The 17,475-nt window shown below is 48.0% G+C and overlaps 3 protein-coding genes across 3 annotated transcripts, besides 59 other annotated features; all 3 read right to left on the bottom strand.

Annotated features, from left to right (window-relative positions):
* Positions 1–4,121: part of a sequence feature (heterozygous, non-Esmeraldo-like haplotype) that runs on past the window's edge.
* Positions 149–184: a sequence feature (A-rich).
* Positions 508–608: a sequence feature (CT-rich).
* Positions 665–691: a microsatellite.
* On the bottom strand, positions 1,243–5,973 carry Tc00.1047053508965.50 (hypothetical protein, conserved; the record flags this gene model as incomplete). Its single annotated transcript, XM_810046.1, has 1 exon — positions 1,243–5,973. One exon carries the CDS (start codon positions 5,971–5,973, stop codon positions 1,243–1,245), a length of 4,731 nt encoding a protein of 1,576 aa, XP_815139.1.
* Positions 4,122–5,585: a sequence feature (areas merged during assembly that could not be assigned to a particular haplotype. This can correspond to areas where the two haplotypes were merged or to regions with more than two copies in the genome that were merged during assembly.).
* Positions 5,586–5,819: a sequence feature (areas merged during assembly that could not be assigned to a particular haplotype. This can correspond to areas where the two haplotypes were merged or to regions with more than two copies in the genome that were merged during assembly.).
* Positions 5,820–6,128: a sequence feature (areas merged during assembly that could not be assigned to a particular haplotype. This can correspond to areas where the two haplotypes were merged or to regions with more than two copies in the genome that were merged during assembly.).
* Positions 6,003–6,025: a sequence feature (AT_rich).
* Positions 6,061–6,123: a microsatellite.
* Positions 6,129–6,861: a sequence feature (areas merged during assembly that could not be assigned to a particular haplotype. This can correspond to areas where the two haplotypes were merged or to regions with more than two copies in the genome that were merged during assembly.).
* Positions 6,239–6,264: a microsatellite.
* Positions 6,340–6,393: a microsatellite.
* Positions 6,586–6,618: a microsatellite.
* Positions 6,862–10,138: a sequence feature (heterozygous, non-Esmeraldo-like haplotype).
* Positions 6,921–6,941: a sequence feature (AT_rich).
* Tc00.1047053508965.60 (rac serine-threonine kinase, putative) lies at positions 7,358–9,475 on the bottom strand (the record flags this gene model as incomplete). Its single annotated transcript, XM_810047.1, has 1 exon — positions 7,358–9,475. One exon carries the CDS (start codon positions 9,473–9,475, stop codon positions 7,358–7,360), a length of 2,118 nt encoding a protein of 705 aa, XP_815140.1.
* Positions 8,728–8,838: a microsatellite.
* Positions 9,393–9,433: a microsatellite.
* Positions 9,603–9,622: a microsatellite.
* Positions 10,118–10,145: a microsatellite.
* Positions 10,139–10,377: a sequence feature (haploid, non-Esmeraldo-like haplotype).
* Positions 10,325–10,356: a microsatellite.
* Positions 10,377–10,429: a sequence feature (A-rich).
* Positions 10,378–11,283: a sequence feature (areas merged during assembly that could not be assigned to a particular haplotype. This can correspond to areas where the two haplotypes were merged or to regions with more than two copies in the genome that were merged during assembly.).
* Positions 10,471–10,518: a microsatellite.
* Positions 10,799–10,849: a sequence feature (CT-rich).
* Positions 10,989–11,027: a sequence feature (T-rich).
* Positions 11,121–11,158: a microsatellite.
* Positions 11,284–12,018: a sequence feature (areas merged during assembly that could not be assigned to a particular haplotype. This can correspond to areas where the two haplotypes were merged or to regions with more than two copies in the genome that were merged during assembly.).
* Positions 11,317–11,363: a sequence feature (A-rich).
* Positions 11,375–11,401: a microsatellite.
* Positions 11,489–11,542: a sequence feature (A-rich).
* Positions 11,553–11,578: a sequence feature (AT_rich).
* Positions 11,877–11,926: a sequence feature (A-rich).
* Positions 12,019–17,452: a sequence feature (heterozygous, non-Esmeraldo-like haplotype).
* Positions 12,115–12,215: a sequence feature (A-rich).
* Positions 12,735–12,765: a microsatellite.
* Positions 12,831–12,860: a microsatellite.
* Positions 12,890–12,998: a sequence feature (A-rich).
* Positions 13,045–13,078: a microsatellite.
* Positions 13,110–13,187: a microsatellite.
* Positions 13,352–13,397: a microsatellite.
* Positions 13,487–13,522: a sequence feature (A-rich).
* Positions 13,555–13,584: a microsatellite.
* Positions 14,052–14,081: a microsatellite.
* Positions 14,090–14,110: a microsatellite.
* Positions 14,220–14,264: a sequence feature (T-rich).
* Positions 14,484–14,538: a microsatellite.
* Positions 14,678–14,716: a microsatellite.
* Positions 14,735–14,770: a microsatellite.
* Positions 14,860–14,881: a microsatellite.
* Positions 14,958–14,977: a microsatellite.
* Positions 15,020–15,139: a sequence feature (A-rich).
* Positions 15,183–15,279: a microsatellite.
* Positions 15,292–15,337: a sequence feature (A-rich).
* Positions 15,369–15,405: a sequence feature (T-rich).
* Tc00.1047053508965.70 (hypothetical protein, conserved) lies at positions 15,421–16,797 on the bottom strand (the record flags this gene model as incomplete). Its single annotated transcript, XM_810048.1, has 1 exon — positions 15,421–16,797. The coding sequence occupies one exon, from the start codon at positions 16,795–16,797 to the stop codon at positions 15,421–15,423; it is 1,377 nt and encodes a 458-aa protein (XP_815141.1).
* Positions 16,063–16,131: a microsatellite.
* Positions 17,086–17,144: a sequence feature (T-rich).
* Positions 17,380–17,399: a microsatellite.
* Positions 17,453–17,475: part of a sequence feature (areas merged during assembly that could not be assigned to a particular haplotype. This can correspond to areas where the two haplotypes were merged or to regions with more than two copies in the genome that were merged during assembly.) that runs on past the window's edge.

Below are 17,475 nucleotides of genomic sequence, written 5' to 3' on the forward strand. Positions count from 1 at the left end.
GGCGCTATTCCGAGGGACGCTGTCGAAGAAAAAGCGTTCACCCTTCACGGTTCAACCCAGTCGGCATTCGATCATATCACCCTCAAAGTCTGATGTCAACGGGCACACATGTAAAAGAAAAAACAACATCTAATCAAATCACACACACAAAAAAAAAAAAAAAAGAAAGAGAAAGCAGAAAAAACAACAGTCAAGAACCGCTTGACACCAAATACTCACAAGAGGGCTCCGCCGCAACCAAATGAACGCACCCACGCAAAAACAATATCACGTCTACAGTGAAATGGAGGGTCACTCAGCCAAGGAGCAAAACACACACACAGAAAGAAAAAAAAAAAAAGAAAAAATGTAGCGTGTGAATGTATAAATAAATCCCCGCATTGCATACGTCAAAGAGAGAGAGGGAAAGAAAGAGCAAGACAGACAAGTATATATTAGCAATACTTCGTTAAAGTGAAAATCACCACCCCTTGCGTGGAGTAAACGCTCCCCTACTATCAGCGTGTGCCTCTTCTTGTCCCCTTTCCTCTGCCATTTCCTCCTCTCCTCCTCTCCTCCCTCTCCCTCCGGCCACCACCATCACCACCACCTCCTCCTCCTACCACCTCGCATGTAAACAAAAATGTTTAAGTGGCAATGAAATGGAAAATCCAAGTGCAAACTAAACAACAACAACAACAACAACAACGACCACTACTACGTGAAGAAAACATACAGGTACGCAATAAATAAGTATAAGAAAGATAAGGTTGAGCATAACTCTTCTCGTCAATGAATTTGAAGCCGTTTCTATTATTCTTTTTTCTTGTTTTTTTGAGTGGGGAGAAGGGGGGAGATTTCGGTTTTTCTCCTTTTTGATCGTTCACTCCATTTTTGTTGTTGTTGTCCACTCCTCATTGTATTGAACACCTCTCATCATCGGGCATGCACGGAAAGAAAAAACACGCGGCCCAAACCTTCTCAAGCAATTTATGCCTAAACGTACATACACACGGACTTGGTGGCTGTGCTGCCCCCCTTCATCCAAAGCAAAATGCATGTGGAATAAAAAAATATTGTTGCCAAAATGGCACTGCATACATAAGGCGCCGGATTCTCCTTCCATTGAACTCGTTTCTGTACTTTCGATTATTATTACTATTTTCCTTTTTGATAGGTCTGTGTGCGCATGTGCGGGACTGTGGCGTCTGCTCCTGTCGCACGCCTGTACTTTGAGAAAGAATTGATAGGTTGTTGTCCGTGCTAGCGGCGCTCAATCAGAAACAGGCTGCAGTTGTCCATGCCGATGCCCTCATCGTTGTCACTCGGTGCCACACACTGCGCAAAGATGCCGGCGGCGGAGGTGAGCAGCTGAGCATCCAGCGAGGCCGTTTCTGCGGCATCCACGCCATCAAGCAACGCGGACGCCTTCTGCGGCAGTGCCAACGACATCTCCCTTGCTTGCAGGACCGCATCCATCACAGACCCCGCCACATCCAAGTCGTTGGGTGTGTTGATAATGGCGTGATGCACTTGGTGCAGCGTGGCGCTATCCCACACACCGTCACATGCGGCAACGACACCCCACCGCGCATTGTCCTGCAAAAACGGCACAGGCATGATGGTGACATCCGGGACCGCAATAACCGCCTGTTCTTTGGGGCCTTTGCCGCCGCACTGCTTAAAGTCATAGTCGCCTAACGCCCGTGTCACAGCCAGCATCCCCTCGATGCGGTTTCCAGTGATGGCGTAACCTGCGGCCTTGATCCGTGATTCCTCCGCCGGATCCGTAATGCGGTGCGTAACGCTGATCTGCCGGATGCTACAAGGGGTGTACACGGCGGCCCCGCTATCGCCAAGGTTCGCACAAAGAATAAAGTTTGCTGTGATGCCAACTATACATGCGGTGCATCCGGTACACTGATAATCCCCTCTCATTCCCTCTGGACTGTGCCGCAGGTCATCATCGAGGGAGAGAAGTGCATCCTCCATGATGCTAGCAAAATATGCTCGAAGCATCTCCATCTCCCGCTGCGACACGACCGGTGAGGCGGCGTTGTAAAGCCTCAGATTGGATCTGGCCGAAAGGGCATCTGTCGTTATATCACCCAATCCACCAACATCCACCATGGAGAAAAGAGCCTGAGTACCAACCGGTTTATCGGCTGTCGCTGCAACAAAATTTGGCACCGGTGCCGCCTGTGGTGGGGACGCTCGACACGCGTTGGTGCTCTCGACATATCGCCGCAGTGTCTCCGACGTGAAACCAACCTCCGGCACGATGTCATCGTTGCTAACCTCATTATCTTTCTCGTCGTCTGGGCGACTCAACTGGCGATTAAATGCATTCTCCCGCGCGGCAACCGGTGATGCCTCCCCTACAGAGAACAGAGCCGTCGAAGATTCAAAATCTAGTTGGAAGAGAAGTGAACGAGCCTGCACGTCATCGTGTCGTGCGGATGCCATCGCTTTGCGTAGATGCGACTCAAAGTTACTGGCGGCAAGTTTCGCCACGGCGTCCCCTCCATGACCGTCAAACACACAAAACAACGCCATTGCTATTGTCTCTGGTTCCGCGTCTTCTGGTGAGTCTATTGGTTTTGGTGGTGGTGATGTGGCGTCCGTATCGGACAGCAACTGGGGGGAAAGTGCGGGAATGGCAACAACAAAAGCCGCCTCCGCATCTTCCTGCGTGGCACGCCAACCCTGCACCTTCGCTCCGAGTGAGACCAGCTTTTGGACCGCCTCACCCATACGCAGCACTTCACTCTCCGGTAGCGGTTTCCCACTGTCGCGTTGTGGCAAGCGCGCTATGGGCAATCCACCAGCCGCAACAGCAGCACTGGTGGTGGTATCAATAGCCACGCTCCTCTTTTCCAGAGCTAAGTTGTGATTCGCACCCGACATCAATCGCTCGTGTCTTGAATCCATCGGAAACGGCATAGGGGACGCGGCGGCCGACGGCGCCGGAGTCGCCGAAAAGTTGGGGCTAGCGTTCACACTGGGAGAAAACGCCTCTAACGCCGGCGATGCGTAAAGACTCAACTGATGTTGCCGATGGTTCAGCTTCTTCAGCTGAACTTCATAGCCAACACACGAGATATCACGGACAGCCTCCTTCAGATGTGTCCCGCGCGTGACGGCCAATTGATCCACCAGCGGATCGTACACCTCGGTGTATTTCCAAGTGAAACAGCGGCACTTCTCGCACCAAAAAATGCGGTCAAAGCTTGTCATAATATCAAGCAAATTCAGAAACAGTGTACATTTCGCCTCGCATTCCTTATAATGCCGCGTGACGTGTGAAGGGCATGTGGATCGCAGGCAATGCAAACACAGAAACGCAGCGGGGCGTCGATTGCAGTAAACACAGTGATGATACAGATCATGGGCATGGTATCTGCTATAGTCCACCCCGCGCACATCCTTTGCGATAAACTCCTGACTGCATTTGCACATCGATTGTTCCTCACCACTCACCCCTTTGTTGGCGCCCATGCAAGCTGCCTGGCTAATGTATTTCCCCACCTCCTCCTCGGCGGATATGAGCATGACACCCTTTTCAGCATCAAAAAGAAGACGTGCAGCCACCTTGCAATCGACCAATGGGTCCTCATCCACCGGGTCAGTCGCGTACTTGGGTGAGATGCTACCAAAGGTAAAAACATCATCGCTATCCCCCTCCTCCTCGTCAAATCGATCGTGCCTAGCGGAAGGATTCATAAAGCTACCTCGCCTCAACTCACTGCCAGGACCGCTATTGCTCTTGTTGAAGCTTTGTCCCCCTATTGTTCGAATACTACCTAACATAATTTCCATCTGGGTCTGGCCTTCTGGCAGCAACTCATACCGTGAGAGAAATACATGCTCCTCCGTCTCTAAAATCCCAATGGTGCGAAGGGAGCCCGTGAAGGAGTCGTCGTCCCCATTCATAAGTTCATCGAACCCACTGTCGCCCCTTACCTCACGGTTTGTTTCTTCATCAGGCATCATCTGGCTCGGCTGGTTGGCGTTAGGCATGAGTCGCTGTGATCGGTGGTGCTTCATCATCGAGAAGTAAAGGCTTGAAAAACTGCTCTTGCGCCCATTTTCCCGCGTTGCGGCAAATACGGAGAATCCCTCAAGTGCCGGAAAGCGGCTGGCAGACACTTCAACGCGTCCCGTGGATGAGCCAGACTCCAACTGACTGGAGGATTCATCCACATTTTGGGGCGTCTGCACAAGGTTGTCCTCAGCAGTTTTGCTTGCCATCGTGGCATCCTCACCCAGCAAAGGAGGCGTCTGAGAAGAGAAATAAGATGCTGGACGCTTCAGTATCTTGTCGCGTTCACGACGGTCTGTCCCACTTGTAATTCCGACAGAAGCCGCCGTTTGGAAGTTGCCTTGCGATGCCGAACTTCGCAATGGTGTCCGCCCTTCCTTATCCGGTCCTGCAGAATCATTACGACGCTGCTTGACCGTGGCGTTTGATTTAGGCGGTGGTGATCCTAAGTCTGCAGGATCCTCCAAAACCTCTGAAGAGCAAAGGACGTTGCTTGTGGTGCGTGCTACTTGGCATATTGTCACATGCTCTTTGCTTCCCCTCTTCTTTACAGTATTTACTTTGGCAGACGTTGAGAGACTTTCCGCGGTATCATTCCTCGTTTTTAAAGAACCGCTACTCGGCGAGAGAACTCTACTGCAAATAAGACGCGGCGATACAATCGGCGGCGTGACAGGGCCTGGGGCACAGCGAGAATTGTCCCGCGAGTTTTGGGTGCCGCTGAGTTTACCGGAGAGCGGCACGGCTTTGATATGACGGGGAGTTACGGTGCGCTCCAGAGAACTCCTCCTGCTTTCGGAAGACTCCGCGAAAGAGTACTGAAGTTTGTTGCTCGAGGCAGGGAAAGTCCACTGACGCACGAGGGCAGAGGAATCTCCCCCACGCGGGGTTCCCCATGAGCTCAATAAGACGAGCGGTGGCCCCGCGTCATCAGAAAGCTTTGCTGCCGGATTATCTTCCTCCCCTCCATCGAGGAGGCGCCGTGGCTGCCGCTCCAACTTGGCGCCATCTAATTCACGTGGGAACGGCGCCGTGGTAAAGCTGCATGCCTGCCTCAACAAGCGGCATCCACTGTCATTGGGCGTAGTCGTTTGCATCCACGATGTGGGGCTCCTGCGGAAACACGGGGACAGCGTCGTCGTCCGGCGTTGACGCTCCTTGAAAGACAAGACTGTCGATGGCTGCCTGAGCATCACGGCAAACGTATCCTTCCGGATGCTGTCGTTGTCGTCGTGTGACTGTCTCTCGCACGTCACTGGAGAAATCACGGGAGAAAACTGCGGTAACGAGGGTGTAGAATCTCGAGTATCGGTAGTCCCCGCCTTATCGTCCCCTTCTTCTCCCTTCATCGGTTTGCCTCTGCCTTTGCCAATCATGTGTGCATTACTGCTGATTCCCTCCCCGCTGTTGCCTCTCAAAAAGCTGATGGTTCCTTTCGGGACACGCCCGCAACGTCCAGCAACAACCCGTGGTGCCCCAGAGCTCTGTGGAGCGAGACCTGCGCTTCTTTCCTTCGAAGAAAATCGATGCAACTGTTCCGATACGCGCTGCCGTTCCTTAAAGGACAGCGCCATCATCTTATTGCCCGGCTTCTCTGCTGGTGATGGCGGTGGGGATCGTGGGTGCAACGGGGTCTTCACTGGTGTCACCGGAAAAGAGACTCCCTCCTTTAATGACAACCCCATCCCAGCACTGTTAATGCCCGATGATCTTGGCGATGTCAACTCTGGCAACTGAAATCTGGGCATTATTGGTGGAAATGCAACGGGGAGCGTAGAGCCGGATGATGAACCGCGTCGGTGCTGCTGCGACATATCGCTCACCTTTTCTGACGATGTCTCACTCCTCAAATATTGACTGTGAAGAGGAAGGGATACCTGTGATACGTTCATGAGGGGCGCAGGTGAGTTGCCGCCGCTGCTGTCGTCGGATCTACCACTCAAAGGCCGCATTCGTAAAGTGAAAAAGAAAAAAAAGAGAGAAATAAAAATTTTAAAAAAAAAAGGGGGAGGAAAACCAAGATGCACGCCTTAAATCAATATGTATGCACGAAGCTGTATGTATATCTGTATATCTGTATATCTGTATATCTGTATATATATGCCTACGCAACTAATGAGGTTTCCTTCTTAAGGCCGTTATGCCACACGCTGCCTTCTGAATGTTCCCTCGCAAAAAAACGCCACGTGGAGCCAACACGCTTTGCTTTTTATTTTTTTATTATTATTCTTATTATTATTATTGGTGTATATACACCGTCCTTTCGCGGGTGCACTTCCTTCTCGTTGTCCCTCCCCACCCCCACACTCTCCGTACCCTTCTTTCTTTATATTACTTTTTTCTTTTTTATTTGTTTGTTTGTTTGCTTTTTTCCCCTTCCCTCAATCCTTCGCCCCACGTCAATGCGGTGTTGGGGAGCGAAGGGAAAGTGTAAAACACAAATAAGTTGAAGACTACAAAAAAAAAAAAGAAAAAAACTTCACGTTCAGCCCCCTGAAGCGCAGCCACTCCTCCGGTGAAGCGCAAAAGGAAAAAAAAAAAAACTTTTGGGTTACTTGTGCTTCTGTGCGTGTGTATATATATGTGTGTGTGTGTGTTTCTGGACGGGTGGGTGACCGATGGGGTTTTGGACGACCTGCGCTTTCCCACCGCCTCACGCTAATGCCGGCCGATGACTTCCTACGCTCATCGCATGCCAAAACGGAGAGGGAAAGAAAGAGAAGAAGGAGGCACACACTGTAAGGGGAAACAAGAGGAGATGGCAGTATTGTCCGCATGCAACCACAAGCAGGCATTTAGACACAGAGTGGAAAAAAAAGAAAAGTGGCAAGAAAGCAGAAGCATACATGAAGAAAAAAAGGGGGTTTCGTTCAGTGGAAGCAAGCAGGACTCCTCACAGATAAAATAATAATTAAAAAAAGAGGAGAATAAATACGTAAACAAACAAAAAAAAAGACCAAACGGAGCTCGCGATATCGTTAATAAAATTTATGCTGCAAACTACAAATAAGGGGCAGGCCTGTAACCATTCACACAGCATAAATGTGCACCGGAAGTCGAGGGATGAGATCGATGAAGTCTCATGACGGGTGTTGCGCAGAAAACAACCACAAGAAAAAAAAAAAAAAAAGACGACACGCCGCACTTTCATATTCACATGTTCTTTGTCTCTTCCTACGGTTGCTATATAAATCCCATGCGCGTTTCCTTTCCGGTTGTCTGTAAATGTGTGTGTGGAGAAAGTCTCGGCACAACCCAGCAAGGCACGCATGTATGTGTATATTCTGTATGGAGGCTACATTTATGTGTTCCCTGCCCTTGTCCAACGGTCCCACCTCACGCCGTGTGTGTGGCATCTCCTCCCCCGTCCTTCACGTCGCCGCCGTCGTCATCATGACTGTCGATATCATCACGTTTTTCCTCCATCGCGGGCTGCGTCGTGGGCACGTGAACGTTGAACTCATACCCCTCAAATGCGCGGCTGACTGGGTCACTTGGGTCGCACGGCTGATCCAACTGTGCGATCTTCGTGCTCTCATGCAGGAATCGCTTGTCGAAGTACCGGAGGTCGTTGCGTCTGACATCCGGCACAAACTTCGGTCGTATCTCGCGCCGCAGAAGCTTGTCAAAGTCAAGTCCATTAAAAAACGGGTGGGCACGAAACTCTTCGCCGCTCGTCATGCGCTTCAAAGGGTCCTTCTCCAGCAGGCGTCCCAGGAGTGACTTCAGCTCAGGCGAAAACCTCGCCGGACAGACAAGCGGCTTGTGCAGAATCATCTCGTACATCTCCGCCACGTTCGGTGAGTAGAAGGGCGGCATGCCGTCCACCATCTCGTACAAAAAGGCCCCGAGGCTCCACCAGTCGACGGCGGTGGTGTGGCCGGACTTCTTCACCAGCTCCGGCGCCATGTACTCTGGGGTGCCGCAGAAGGTGTGGGTCCGCACGTCTTCCGCCACGTCACGCTTCGCAAGGCCAAAGTCCGTCAGCACCACGTGTCCCTCGCGGTCTAGCACGAGGTTCTCCGGCTTCAGATCGCGGTAGAGAACACTCTTGCTGTGGATGTACTCCACCGCCATACCAATCTCCGCCGTGTAGAAGCGTGCACGATTTTCATCAAACCGCTTGCAGCGTTGCAAGTGGAAGAACAGTTCCCCGCCGCACAGAAACTCCAGCACAAGAATGAGATGTCGCTTCGTCTGAAAGGCGTAGTAAAGCTTCACCACAAACGGGTGGGAGATCTCGCTGAGGATGAGCTTCTCGGCATTCGTGTGGGGCACCAGATGATGCTGAACCACCTGATCCTTGTCGAGGATTTTCAAAGCGTAAATCTTTCCCGTCGCCTTGTGCCTGGCTCGCATCACACGCCCAAAGCTGCCCAACCCAATAACCGTCAGCAGCTCAAAGTCTCGCATAGACACATTTACATTTTTATCAGCACCACTTCCTGCGTACAGCACCTTCTCCGTACTCTCCAAGTCATCCTCAAATTCCTCATCCCCACGTTGCTGATGTGCCTTCCGCACCTGCTCCCGGATGGCTTCCACCCACTGCGTCTTCGCGGCCTGACTAGAAGCAGAGAGCACGTAGCCGCGCGGCAGAAATGGACCAACGATACAAAAGGCATGTGGGTGAATCGCCACGTCCATCACCTTCGCCCCGGAAATGTCAATCTGTCCAGTGAGAATCGAATTGGTTGGTTGGGCATTACTGCTGCTGCTGCTACTACCGCAGTTGTTATTGTTGTTATTATTTTTACTATTCATATGACTATTGCTGGAGCTGCTGTTGGCACCATCACTTGTACTAATGCCGCTGCCTGTACCTCGTCCCCGCCGTGCATCCTTCGGAAGGGACACAGATGTCAACCCCTCATCGGCCTCACCGTTACTCTTCGCCCTGCCGTAGAGCAACACGGTCCCACGCAGCTCAAAGTATCGCATGTGTAGCTTCTCCCCAAAGAAGGTGGCACGCTGGCCAAGTTTCAGCAGCCATCCCGATATCGCTACTGGCACCGCAGGCACCGCACAGCGACGGCAGACACGCTGCTTCTCCGTCAGCGACCATTCGGTGAGGATCGTCTTAAATTTCAGGCATTTGGAGCATGTCAGATAGCCACAACGACGGCAGTGATGTCGGGTGAAGCGTGCCACCATCGCCCCGCACACATCGCACACCTGCGATGCATCGTCCGGCTGCCACAGCTTCCCGCCGCAGCCCTTCGTGGGGCATTCCCAGCGCTTCGGCGGAATCGTCCTCCGCGGGGACGGAAACGTCACCCCGCACTTCAGGCACTTTGGTGTGAACACACGTCGCACCGTCTCGACATTCTTTTCGCTCGTCGCCTTCGCCTGGGAGCCGCCGCCGCCTTCTTTGCCGTTGCCGTTGCCGTTGTTGTTGTTGTTGCCGTTGTTCTCACTCTCTCCTTGAGTGCCTCTCGGGTCGACAGTGTCCATTTATTTCTTTTTTTTTACGTTTGTGTAAGCACGACACGTGGCCGTCAATCAACAAGGGCCAGACCTACAGGCGCACTACACGACACCAGCACTGCGCTGCCGTCACGCCCAGGTGTTGCTCTCCTCCCACACACACACACACACACAGCGCCTCTTGCAAAGCCTACAACTCCTGTCCTTCTTTTTCCCCCCTCTTTTCCGCTGGAGCACCGATGATGGCACAGTAACGATGACTACTGGACAATTTCCCCAGCCACAACAAGCAAGAGGAAAATGGAAAGGAAGAAGAAAAAAAAAAAAAGAGTGCATGCACACGCCAGGCACCTCCGCCTCTCCACCCCTCTTTTCACGGCTGAGCGGCCATCAAAAGGGACACTCCATGACCGTGACACCACGCAGAAGCCAAATAAAAATCAAACAAAAAAAAATTTATTAAAGGCGGCATGTAAACTCTCATGGATCCACGATGTCAGTGCGTAATGCGCAGCCGCGATGGCACGACAAAAGAAAGAAGTTATGAAAGCAAACAAATAAATACAAAAAAAGAAAAAAAAAAGATACGGGCGCCACCTGTCACACCCCTCCCTTTCTCTCTCCCTCATGGCCACTTCCCAAAGTAACCGCCCCGTGCCGCTCCCCCCCCACACACACATACACACACACACACACAAATATATATATATGTATATAATTACATACCAGCACACATAAATACATGTATTCTCCTTCCTCTTTTTTTTAATTTATTTTTTGTTTTTCACTACTTTCATCCGTCCCGTGCCGCACGTAAAGTGAAAGGGAGGCGCCCCGCACAAAAACACACACCGCCACTGTGCTGCTCCGATCAATAATAAAAATAAAAATAAAAATAAAAATAAAAAATGTAAATAACGGGCAAACCAGAAAAAAGAAAGAAAGAAAAAAAAAATGTGGAAAAAGACAAACAAAAAGAAATTCAAGTTGAGTTATGCGAGAGGAAAATGGAGGGGCTGGCGGTATATTTATATTTATGTGTGTATATATTTATGTGTGCATGTATGTGTCGATTCAATCCTTCGTGGCGCACAAAAACAGAGAGACGGGGTTTCCCACCACACACATGCACACATGCAATTACTCAATTCGCACCGCACGTGTACTTATGTGTCTCCTCAGGCACGACTGCCGCTTCTCCCCCCCACCTCCCCACCGCCTCCCTGCACATGTACATGTGTGCATATATGTGTTGTTGCGTCACTCCCCCAATATTCACTTCCACATCCCTCACCAAAAAAAAAAAAAAAAAACAGATAGAAATGCATATGTATTAGTCCTGTTTATTGTCTTCTTCCTTTCATCCTCCTCCTTCTCCCCCCGCTTCCTCTCCCTCTCGCTGCCGTTGCACCGTACCGTTCATTGTCGTTGTGTCACAGTACGTGTGGGTCAAAGTCTTATTTCTCTTGCTGGGGGACAAAAAAAGAAAAAAAGGAGAAAAGGACAAGAGCATCTCCCCACCACATCCCCTCCCTTCTCTTTTCCGCTTCTGTTTTTTTTTTTTTTTTTGTTGTTGTTTCCTTTACGAGGCATCAACGCCACCGCCACACTCATGTAGCGTCATGCATATGTACACACACACAAAGAGGGAGGGGGAGAGGCAGATTGAGTGCATACATACACACAAACATACACACACACAAACAGACAGATGTCACTGCCCAACTGACCATTTCCTTTTCGCTCCCTCACCGTCCCGCTCTCCCCTTGTCACACGTCCGTCCATCCATTTTTTGTTGTTGTTGTTTTGTTGCCTTCCGATATATATTTATATTCATTTGTTTTTATTATTGACATCGCATATATATAAAGAGAAAGAGAGAGAGAGAGAAAAAAAAAATAAAAATAAAATAAATCCAATCATCCCACACACACACACACATATATACACACGGTGTATAATATATATTTGTATATCTCTCTGTGCGGATGTATGAACGCCGGAGGGAGAGGGGGGGGGAAAAAGTAAATGGCCAGCGGAAAACACAAAAATAAATCAATAAAAACAAAAGAGAAAAAAAAAAAAAAAGTAAATGCGGAGCACATATATATATATATATTTTTATATAAGAGGGAAGGAGGCAGGAAAAGGAGGGTTTCATAACAATCCGCCCCGCTCCCACGCATCGTCAGCCATCCGTCCCTCAAAGCGGCCACACTCACACACTCACTCACAGCCTCCATGCCCGCCTGCCTGTGGGTGTGTGTTACCGCCACAAGTGTGAGAAAAGGAGGGGAAGTGAAGTGAACACAAAACACAAAACACACAAAAAAAAAAAAGTAAAATAAAAATCGCGACGAGGGGAGAACCGGAAGGAAGAAAAAAAGAAGTTTCAAATCCCGCGTCCACAACCCCCACCCGACCCGCAAAACACACAAAAAAAAAAGAAAAAAAAAAACGCATAAAAGTAAATAAAACTCACGAGGGAAATAACACGTGTCCGTGTGCGCTTTTGTTTTTGTTTGTTTTTTGTTGTTTTTTTTTTATTGGATGAATGCCCCGTCAAACAGGGGGGGGGGGGAGAAGCAGTGAAGCGGAGGAACACACACGCACCCACACACCGAGATGCGTGCTGGGAATGTCAAATAAAATAAAACACAACAACAAAACAAAAGGGAAAAAAAAAAAAAGAAAGAAAAAAGAAAAGAAAAGTACATCAAAAAAAGATAATAATAATAATAACAAAAGGGAAAAAAAAAAAGAGAACGAGGTTTCAATAATAAAGGCAAAAAAAGAAAAAACCAACGGTGCCAAGATATCACTTCATCCATCATCAATATTGCTGGAGCCTAATAGACAAAACAGGCAAACACACCGTCATTGGACACCCCGATGTACATACGTATACATACATATACATACATACAGGTAGAGTGCACATATGACCCCTTCTCTCTCCCCCTCCCCCATTGTGTAGGCACACTGCCCCTGTCCATGCCACACTGCATGCCGTTACACACACATATGTATATTCATGTATATATTCATGCCGCACGCTGACGCATGATTTTCTTCCTCTCTCTCTCTCTCTCTGCCGTGTGTATTTGTGTGCACATGTGTGCCCTCGCCATGCAACACGTCCCCGAACGGAACGCCTGAATGGAAGAACAGCGCGGCAGAAGAGGAACAAAAAAAAAAAAAAAGAGGGTGGTGGAGGGGAAAACAAAAACACAAATAAATACGCAGAAGGCGGTGTCGTCCCGTGGGATCATAACGACAAGTCATCCCCCCCACACACCCACCCACCCACCCACCCCGCCGCCCCACCAGAAAAGAAAAACGAATAAATCACAATCAATGGAAAAGAGCCAAAAATCCAATAAAAAAAAAAAAAAGAAAGAAAAAAGAAAATTTTGTAAAAGACACGTACAATCAAGCAGAAATAGAAAGGACAAAACAAAAAAATAAAATAAAAATAAACGGCACAATAAGATCAAATCAAACCACAAAAGAAAAAATAAATAATAAATAATAAATAAAAAAAGCAAAGAGGCATAAATGAGGTTCTTTAAAATGTATGATCCTTACTCATCCATTTTCTTTTTTTTTTTTTTTTATTTATTATTTTTACTCCTCCCTCCTCTCGCTCTCCCTCTCCTCATATATAAGTAATATATACATGTGTGTGGCTGCTATATACATATATGTGTATGTATGTGTATGTGTATGTCTGTGTATTGACACACGAGGGGAGAGAGAAAGGGAGGCAGTCATCACAGAACAGTGTTATGTATACTTGTATCTCTATACATCATCTCAACAATGTCTAGCACGCATGTACATTTGGAAATAAAACATTCGTACAAAATGTACATGTAATGTCTTTTTTCCTTTTTTCTTTGTGTCTGTCTGTCTGTCTGTCTGTCTGTGTGTCTGTCTGTGTGTTTGGTTCGCAGCCACGCCAAAAAAAAAGGGAGGGGTTATTTATAAACGTCCATACAATTTTGTTTTTTTGTGTGTATTTGTGTGTGTGCGGGAAAAAAGAAAAAAAAGAAAAAACATATGAAAAAAAACTTTTTTTGTTTTGTTGTTTGGCCATCTTTTTTAAAAGTAAAAGTAAAAATAAAAAAAAAATTTTGTTCATTTCTTCTAATTGACGCTCATGTTTACTACTTTTTTCGTTTGTTTGTTTTGTTGTCATCATCGCCGCCGCTGCGCCCCTCCTCCCGCGTTGAATGGAAGGGGGAGAGGCAGAGGCAGCAGGAGCCCCTGCAGCATATAAAGAGAGAGGGAAGTACTGAAGGGGGGGGGAGGGAAGGAGGAGGAAAAGGGGCAGTTGTGCAGCCACGCGGTGTTGACATCCCACACGACAACTCCCCCAATTCCTCCTCTTTTTTTTTTGTTGTTGTTTTTTCTGAAGGGTCTCCAATCCAATCCCCTCTTTCTTTCATTCATTCATTCGCCACCCCACAACAGCGTGTTCCCCGCACATGTTTGCGTACATTACAGAGGCACTTATGTACAGTCATCGTCGTCACCATATTATTAATAGTCATCGCCTCTCTTTCGTTCTTTTGTCCCCCTCCTCTCACCGGCACCCCTTTTTTTTTTTTATTTATTTATTTATTTATTCACGTGACGTGTGTGTGTGTGTGTGTGTGGCCGTCTCCAATACATCTCTCTCTTCCTTCTTTCCTTCTTTCATCCTCAATTAATTAATTAATTTCTTCATTTCTTTTATTTTCATATTGTTTTTTCCTTTTGATAATCTTTTCCTTTTTTTTTTCTTTTCCTTTTTTTTTTCTCTCTTTTTTTATATAAAAGGGGCTCCGTTCATGCACGCCGTAAATACAAATGCCTGTGCATTGTGCACGTGCATGTGCGTGTGTGTATGGATGTGTCCTTTCTCCCTTCTCTCTCTCTCTCGTTTAATATACAGGTATATATATACAGGTATCTCCTTCGTCTTTCTTTTCATGTCCATTCATAAACTCCTCCCTTCCTTCCTGCCATCCCTGCCACCACACAACCACACATACAGGCAGGCAGGCAGGCGGGCAAACAGGCAAACAGGCAAGTATAGGTGGGCGTGTAATGGATGCAATTATACATAAATAACCCAAAAGAAGAAAAAAGAAAAAAAAAAACAACGAGGGGGGCAGCTGTTTTTGGGGAGGTGGGAAGGTGGGTGTATGTGTAATGTGTATAGATGATAAACGTGATCCTTTAATAAAAATAAAAATAAAAATAAAAATAAAAATAGAAATGGTACTTTCATAGATGTCATACATATACATACATGCACACATATACATATATATGTGGCTCACTCTCCCTTCTCCCTGTCTGTCTGTTTTTTCTCTCCTCTGCCCTGTGTGCATGTCTTTATTCCTCCCCTCCCCCTTCAGTACCTCCTCCTCCTCCTCCTCCTCTCTATATATAACACCACTGTGGCTATGCGCATGGGGCACCTGCTGAGGCGGCAACCGGGAATTGGCAGAATGACAGCACACACACACACACACACAGAAGTACATAGATCGATTGCAACCACCTGGCAGCACATAGACAGAAGAGAGAGAGAAAGAGAGGGAGAAAAAAAAAAAAAAAAGATAATGGGCAAGGGAAAAACAAAACTAAAAAAAAGAAAAAGTGGATTGAAGGGGGAGGGTAAAAAAAAAAAAAAAGAATTTTTGTCGTTGTTATTGTTGTATGTGCATGTCTATCCGCGCGTACACATATGTATAAAATGTATGTATTTATATATATGTCCAGCTATATGTATAAATATAAATAAATAACTTTTTATATATAAATATATATATAAATACAAATCAAATTTAAAAAAAAAAAAAAAATGTGTAAAGAGAACAAAAAAAAAAAAAAAAGCTCAAAATATACTTTTGCCATCACCCTCCGTTTTATCTTTTCCTTTTTTTTTTGTTTGTTTTTTTTTCACGCTCCTGTCGGTTCAATTACCACCAAATGTGGCGAGAAAGTCACACACCTCGTCATCGTCTGGTAAATCCATCTCTGTATTGGTGTAGGAGAGAGTTTCCGGTTCATCCAAGGCGTTTGTGGCCCCGAAGGAAGCAAAGTTGCGGTTGAACATGGGTGTTGGCAGGCTACACCCTTCCATGCCGTCCTCCACCCGCATTTCTGCATTCAGGGAGTGCATAGAAAGAGGCAGCTCACTTGCCGGTTCTCCGTCATGACTCGTGTTATTCTTCGCCAAGTTCTGCAGCAACTCCTCCAGAGATTGGCGGGTGTGGAATAAAGGCGCAGCAGGCTGTTGAATAGCCGGTTTTTCTTCCGTGGATCTCTGCTTCTCAGTATCCCCTTTTGAAGCTGAAGCTGTCGCTGCCACATTCTTCCCAGACTCCTGCGTACGCTGCACAGAGACGGCTTGATGAGCCTTCTTTCCCGGCAGAACACCAATGCGAAAGACAACCTTGTCTCCAACTGAAAGTGCACGGAAGCCTTGCATTTGAATGTAAGACTGATGCACAAAAATATCCCCAACGGATACCGGCGTGCGCACCACATGCGCTTTCACCCCCGTGTCAATGTCATCCTTCGCATCCAACGTCTTCAGCTGCGTGGCGACACCCCCTGCTGTCGTTGTTGGTGGTACTGTTGTTTTCGTTGCTGTCGTCGTGGATTTCTGCCGCTGTTGTTGTTGGGGCTGTGGCCGAAGGGGGATCGAAGGTGAGATGACCTTGAGGTGATGTGTGGCCGTGAGAAAGCCAAAGCCACGCATCGGATTGTAGCGCTTCACAACCCCCTCGTACCACTCGCCAAGTTCATATCTGGTGCCATTCTCCTTCGACAAAGGATTGGATGCGACAAGGGTAGCTTGCGGGGGCAAACTCACAAAATTGCCAGGCGCTGCAGCCATCCGCGGGTTCTGCGAAGGCGAAGGTTGCAAGACGACGTAAATAGGCGGTGTACTCATCGGCGAGACGGTAGAACTCATGGATGACCGCATGGTGAGCCCCCACCCACTGCCCGAAAGGATCCCAGGCGATGTATCACGGCTCGTCAAGTTGCTTTCGCACTCTTGCCTGGATCCTTTTCTATTGTTGCTCTTGTCTTGCCTGGCGTGGCTGATGACGTGTGGAGCGGGCACGCCGCCGGGATAACTCGTTGTGCTGCTGCCCTGCGTAAATGACGGCGGTGTTGGTGGGTACGTGTGATACGACGGCGCCGCCAGCCGCATCTCCGCTGGTGGGTGGTCGGTGTGGCCCACTGGCGGCGGGGCGGGTTGCGGGTACGACATGCCGAGCGCAACAAACTGGGAGCCACCAAAGTCGTACGTGCCACTCAACGCACTGGGATGAAAAAACATTGGCGGCAACGACGTCAAAGTTCTCGGGCGCAGAATGACAATAAAAAAATTTTGTTTTTTTTTTTCCCCCCTCTCTTCTTCTTCTTTGGGGTTTTGCCTGTATTTTGTCCTCCGCTGACTTCCTCTCTTTTGTGTGGGTTTGTGTCTTTGGATGAAATGAGCGGCCTGCGGTGTTGTCGTCGTCCGGCTCCGGGAAGTGAGAAGCGGAAAAAAAGAAGTGTCCGCGTAAAAAAAAATGAAGTGTGCGCTGCTGTTGTCTGCTCCCTTCCCGTGTGGTTTTCCTCCGCCTTCTTTCCTTTTTTTTTTTTTTCCTTTTTTTCCTTCTTCGTTGTTTCTTCACCTCTTTTGTGGGTTCCTTGCAGTCCTACGCGCGTGTATGCGTGTGCGAGTGTTTCTCCTTTTGTTGTTGTTGTTTTGGTTGGCTTTTTTTTTTTTCCTGTTTTCGCACTGAATTTATAAAAGGGAAGGCGTGTGCCGGCGTTGAGACGTGAAATCACTGCGCGGTGCCAACAAAATGTATAAAAGAAAAATAAAAGAGAGGAAAATAAAAACCATGCATGTCAACGTGAGAAACAAAATCCCAAAAAAAAAAAAAAAAAAAACCAACGGGGTCGCATGTGCGGCTCTCATTCTTTCTTTAATGAAGACGGCGTCCTTCCGCCCGGCAAAACATTTTTC

The sequence above is a fragment of the Trypanosoma cruzi genome, genomic scaffold (genome assembly GCF_000209065.1).
Source record: "Trypanosoma cruzi strain CL Brener 1047053517107 genomic scaffold, whole genome shotgun sequence".
NCBI classification, from domain to species: Eukaryota; Euglenozoa; class Kinetoplastea; order Trypanosomatida; family Trypanosomatidae; genus Trypanosoma; species Trypanosoma cruzi.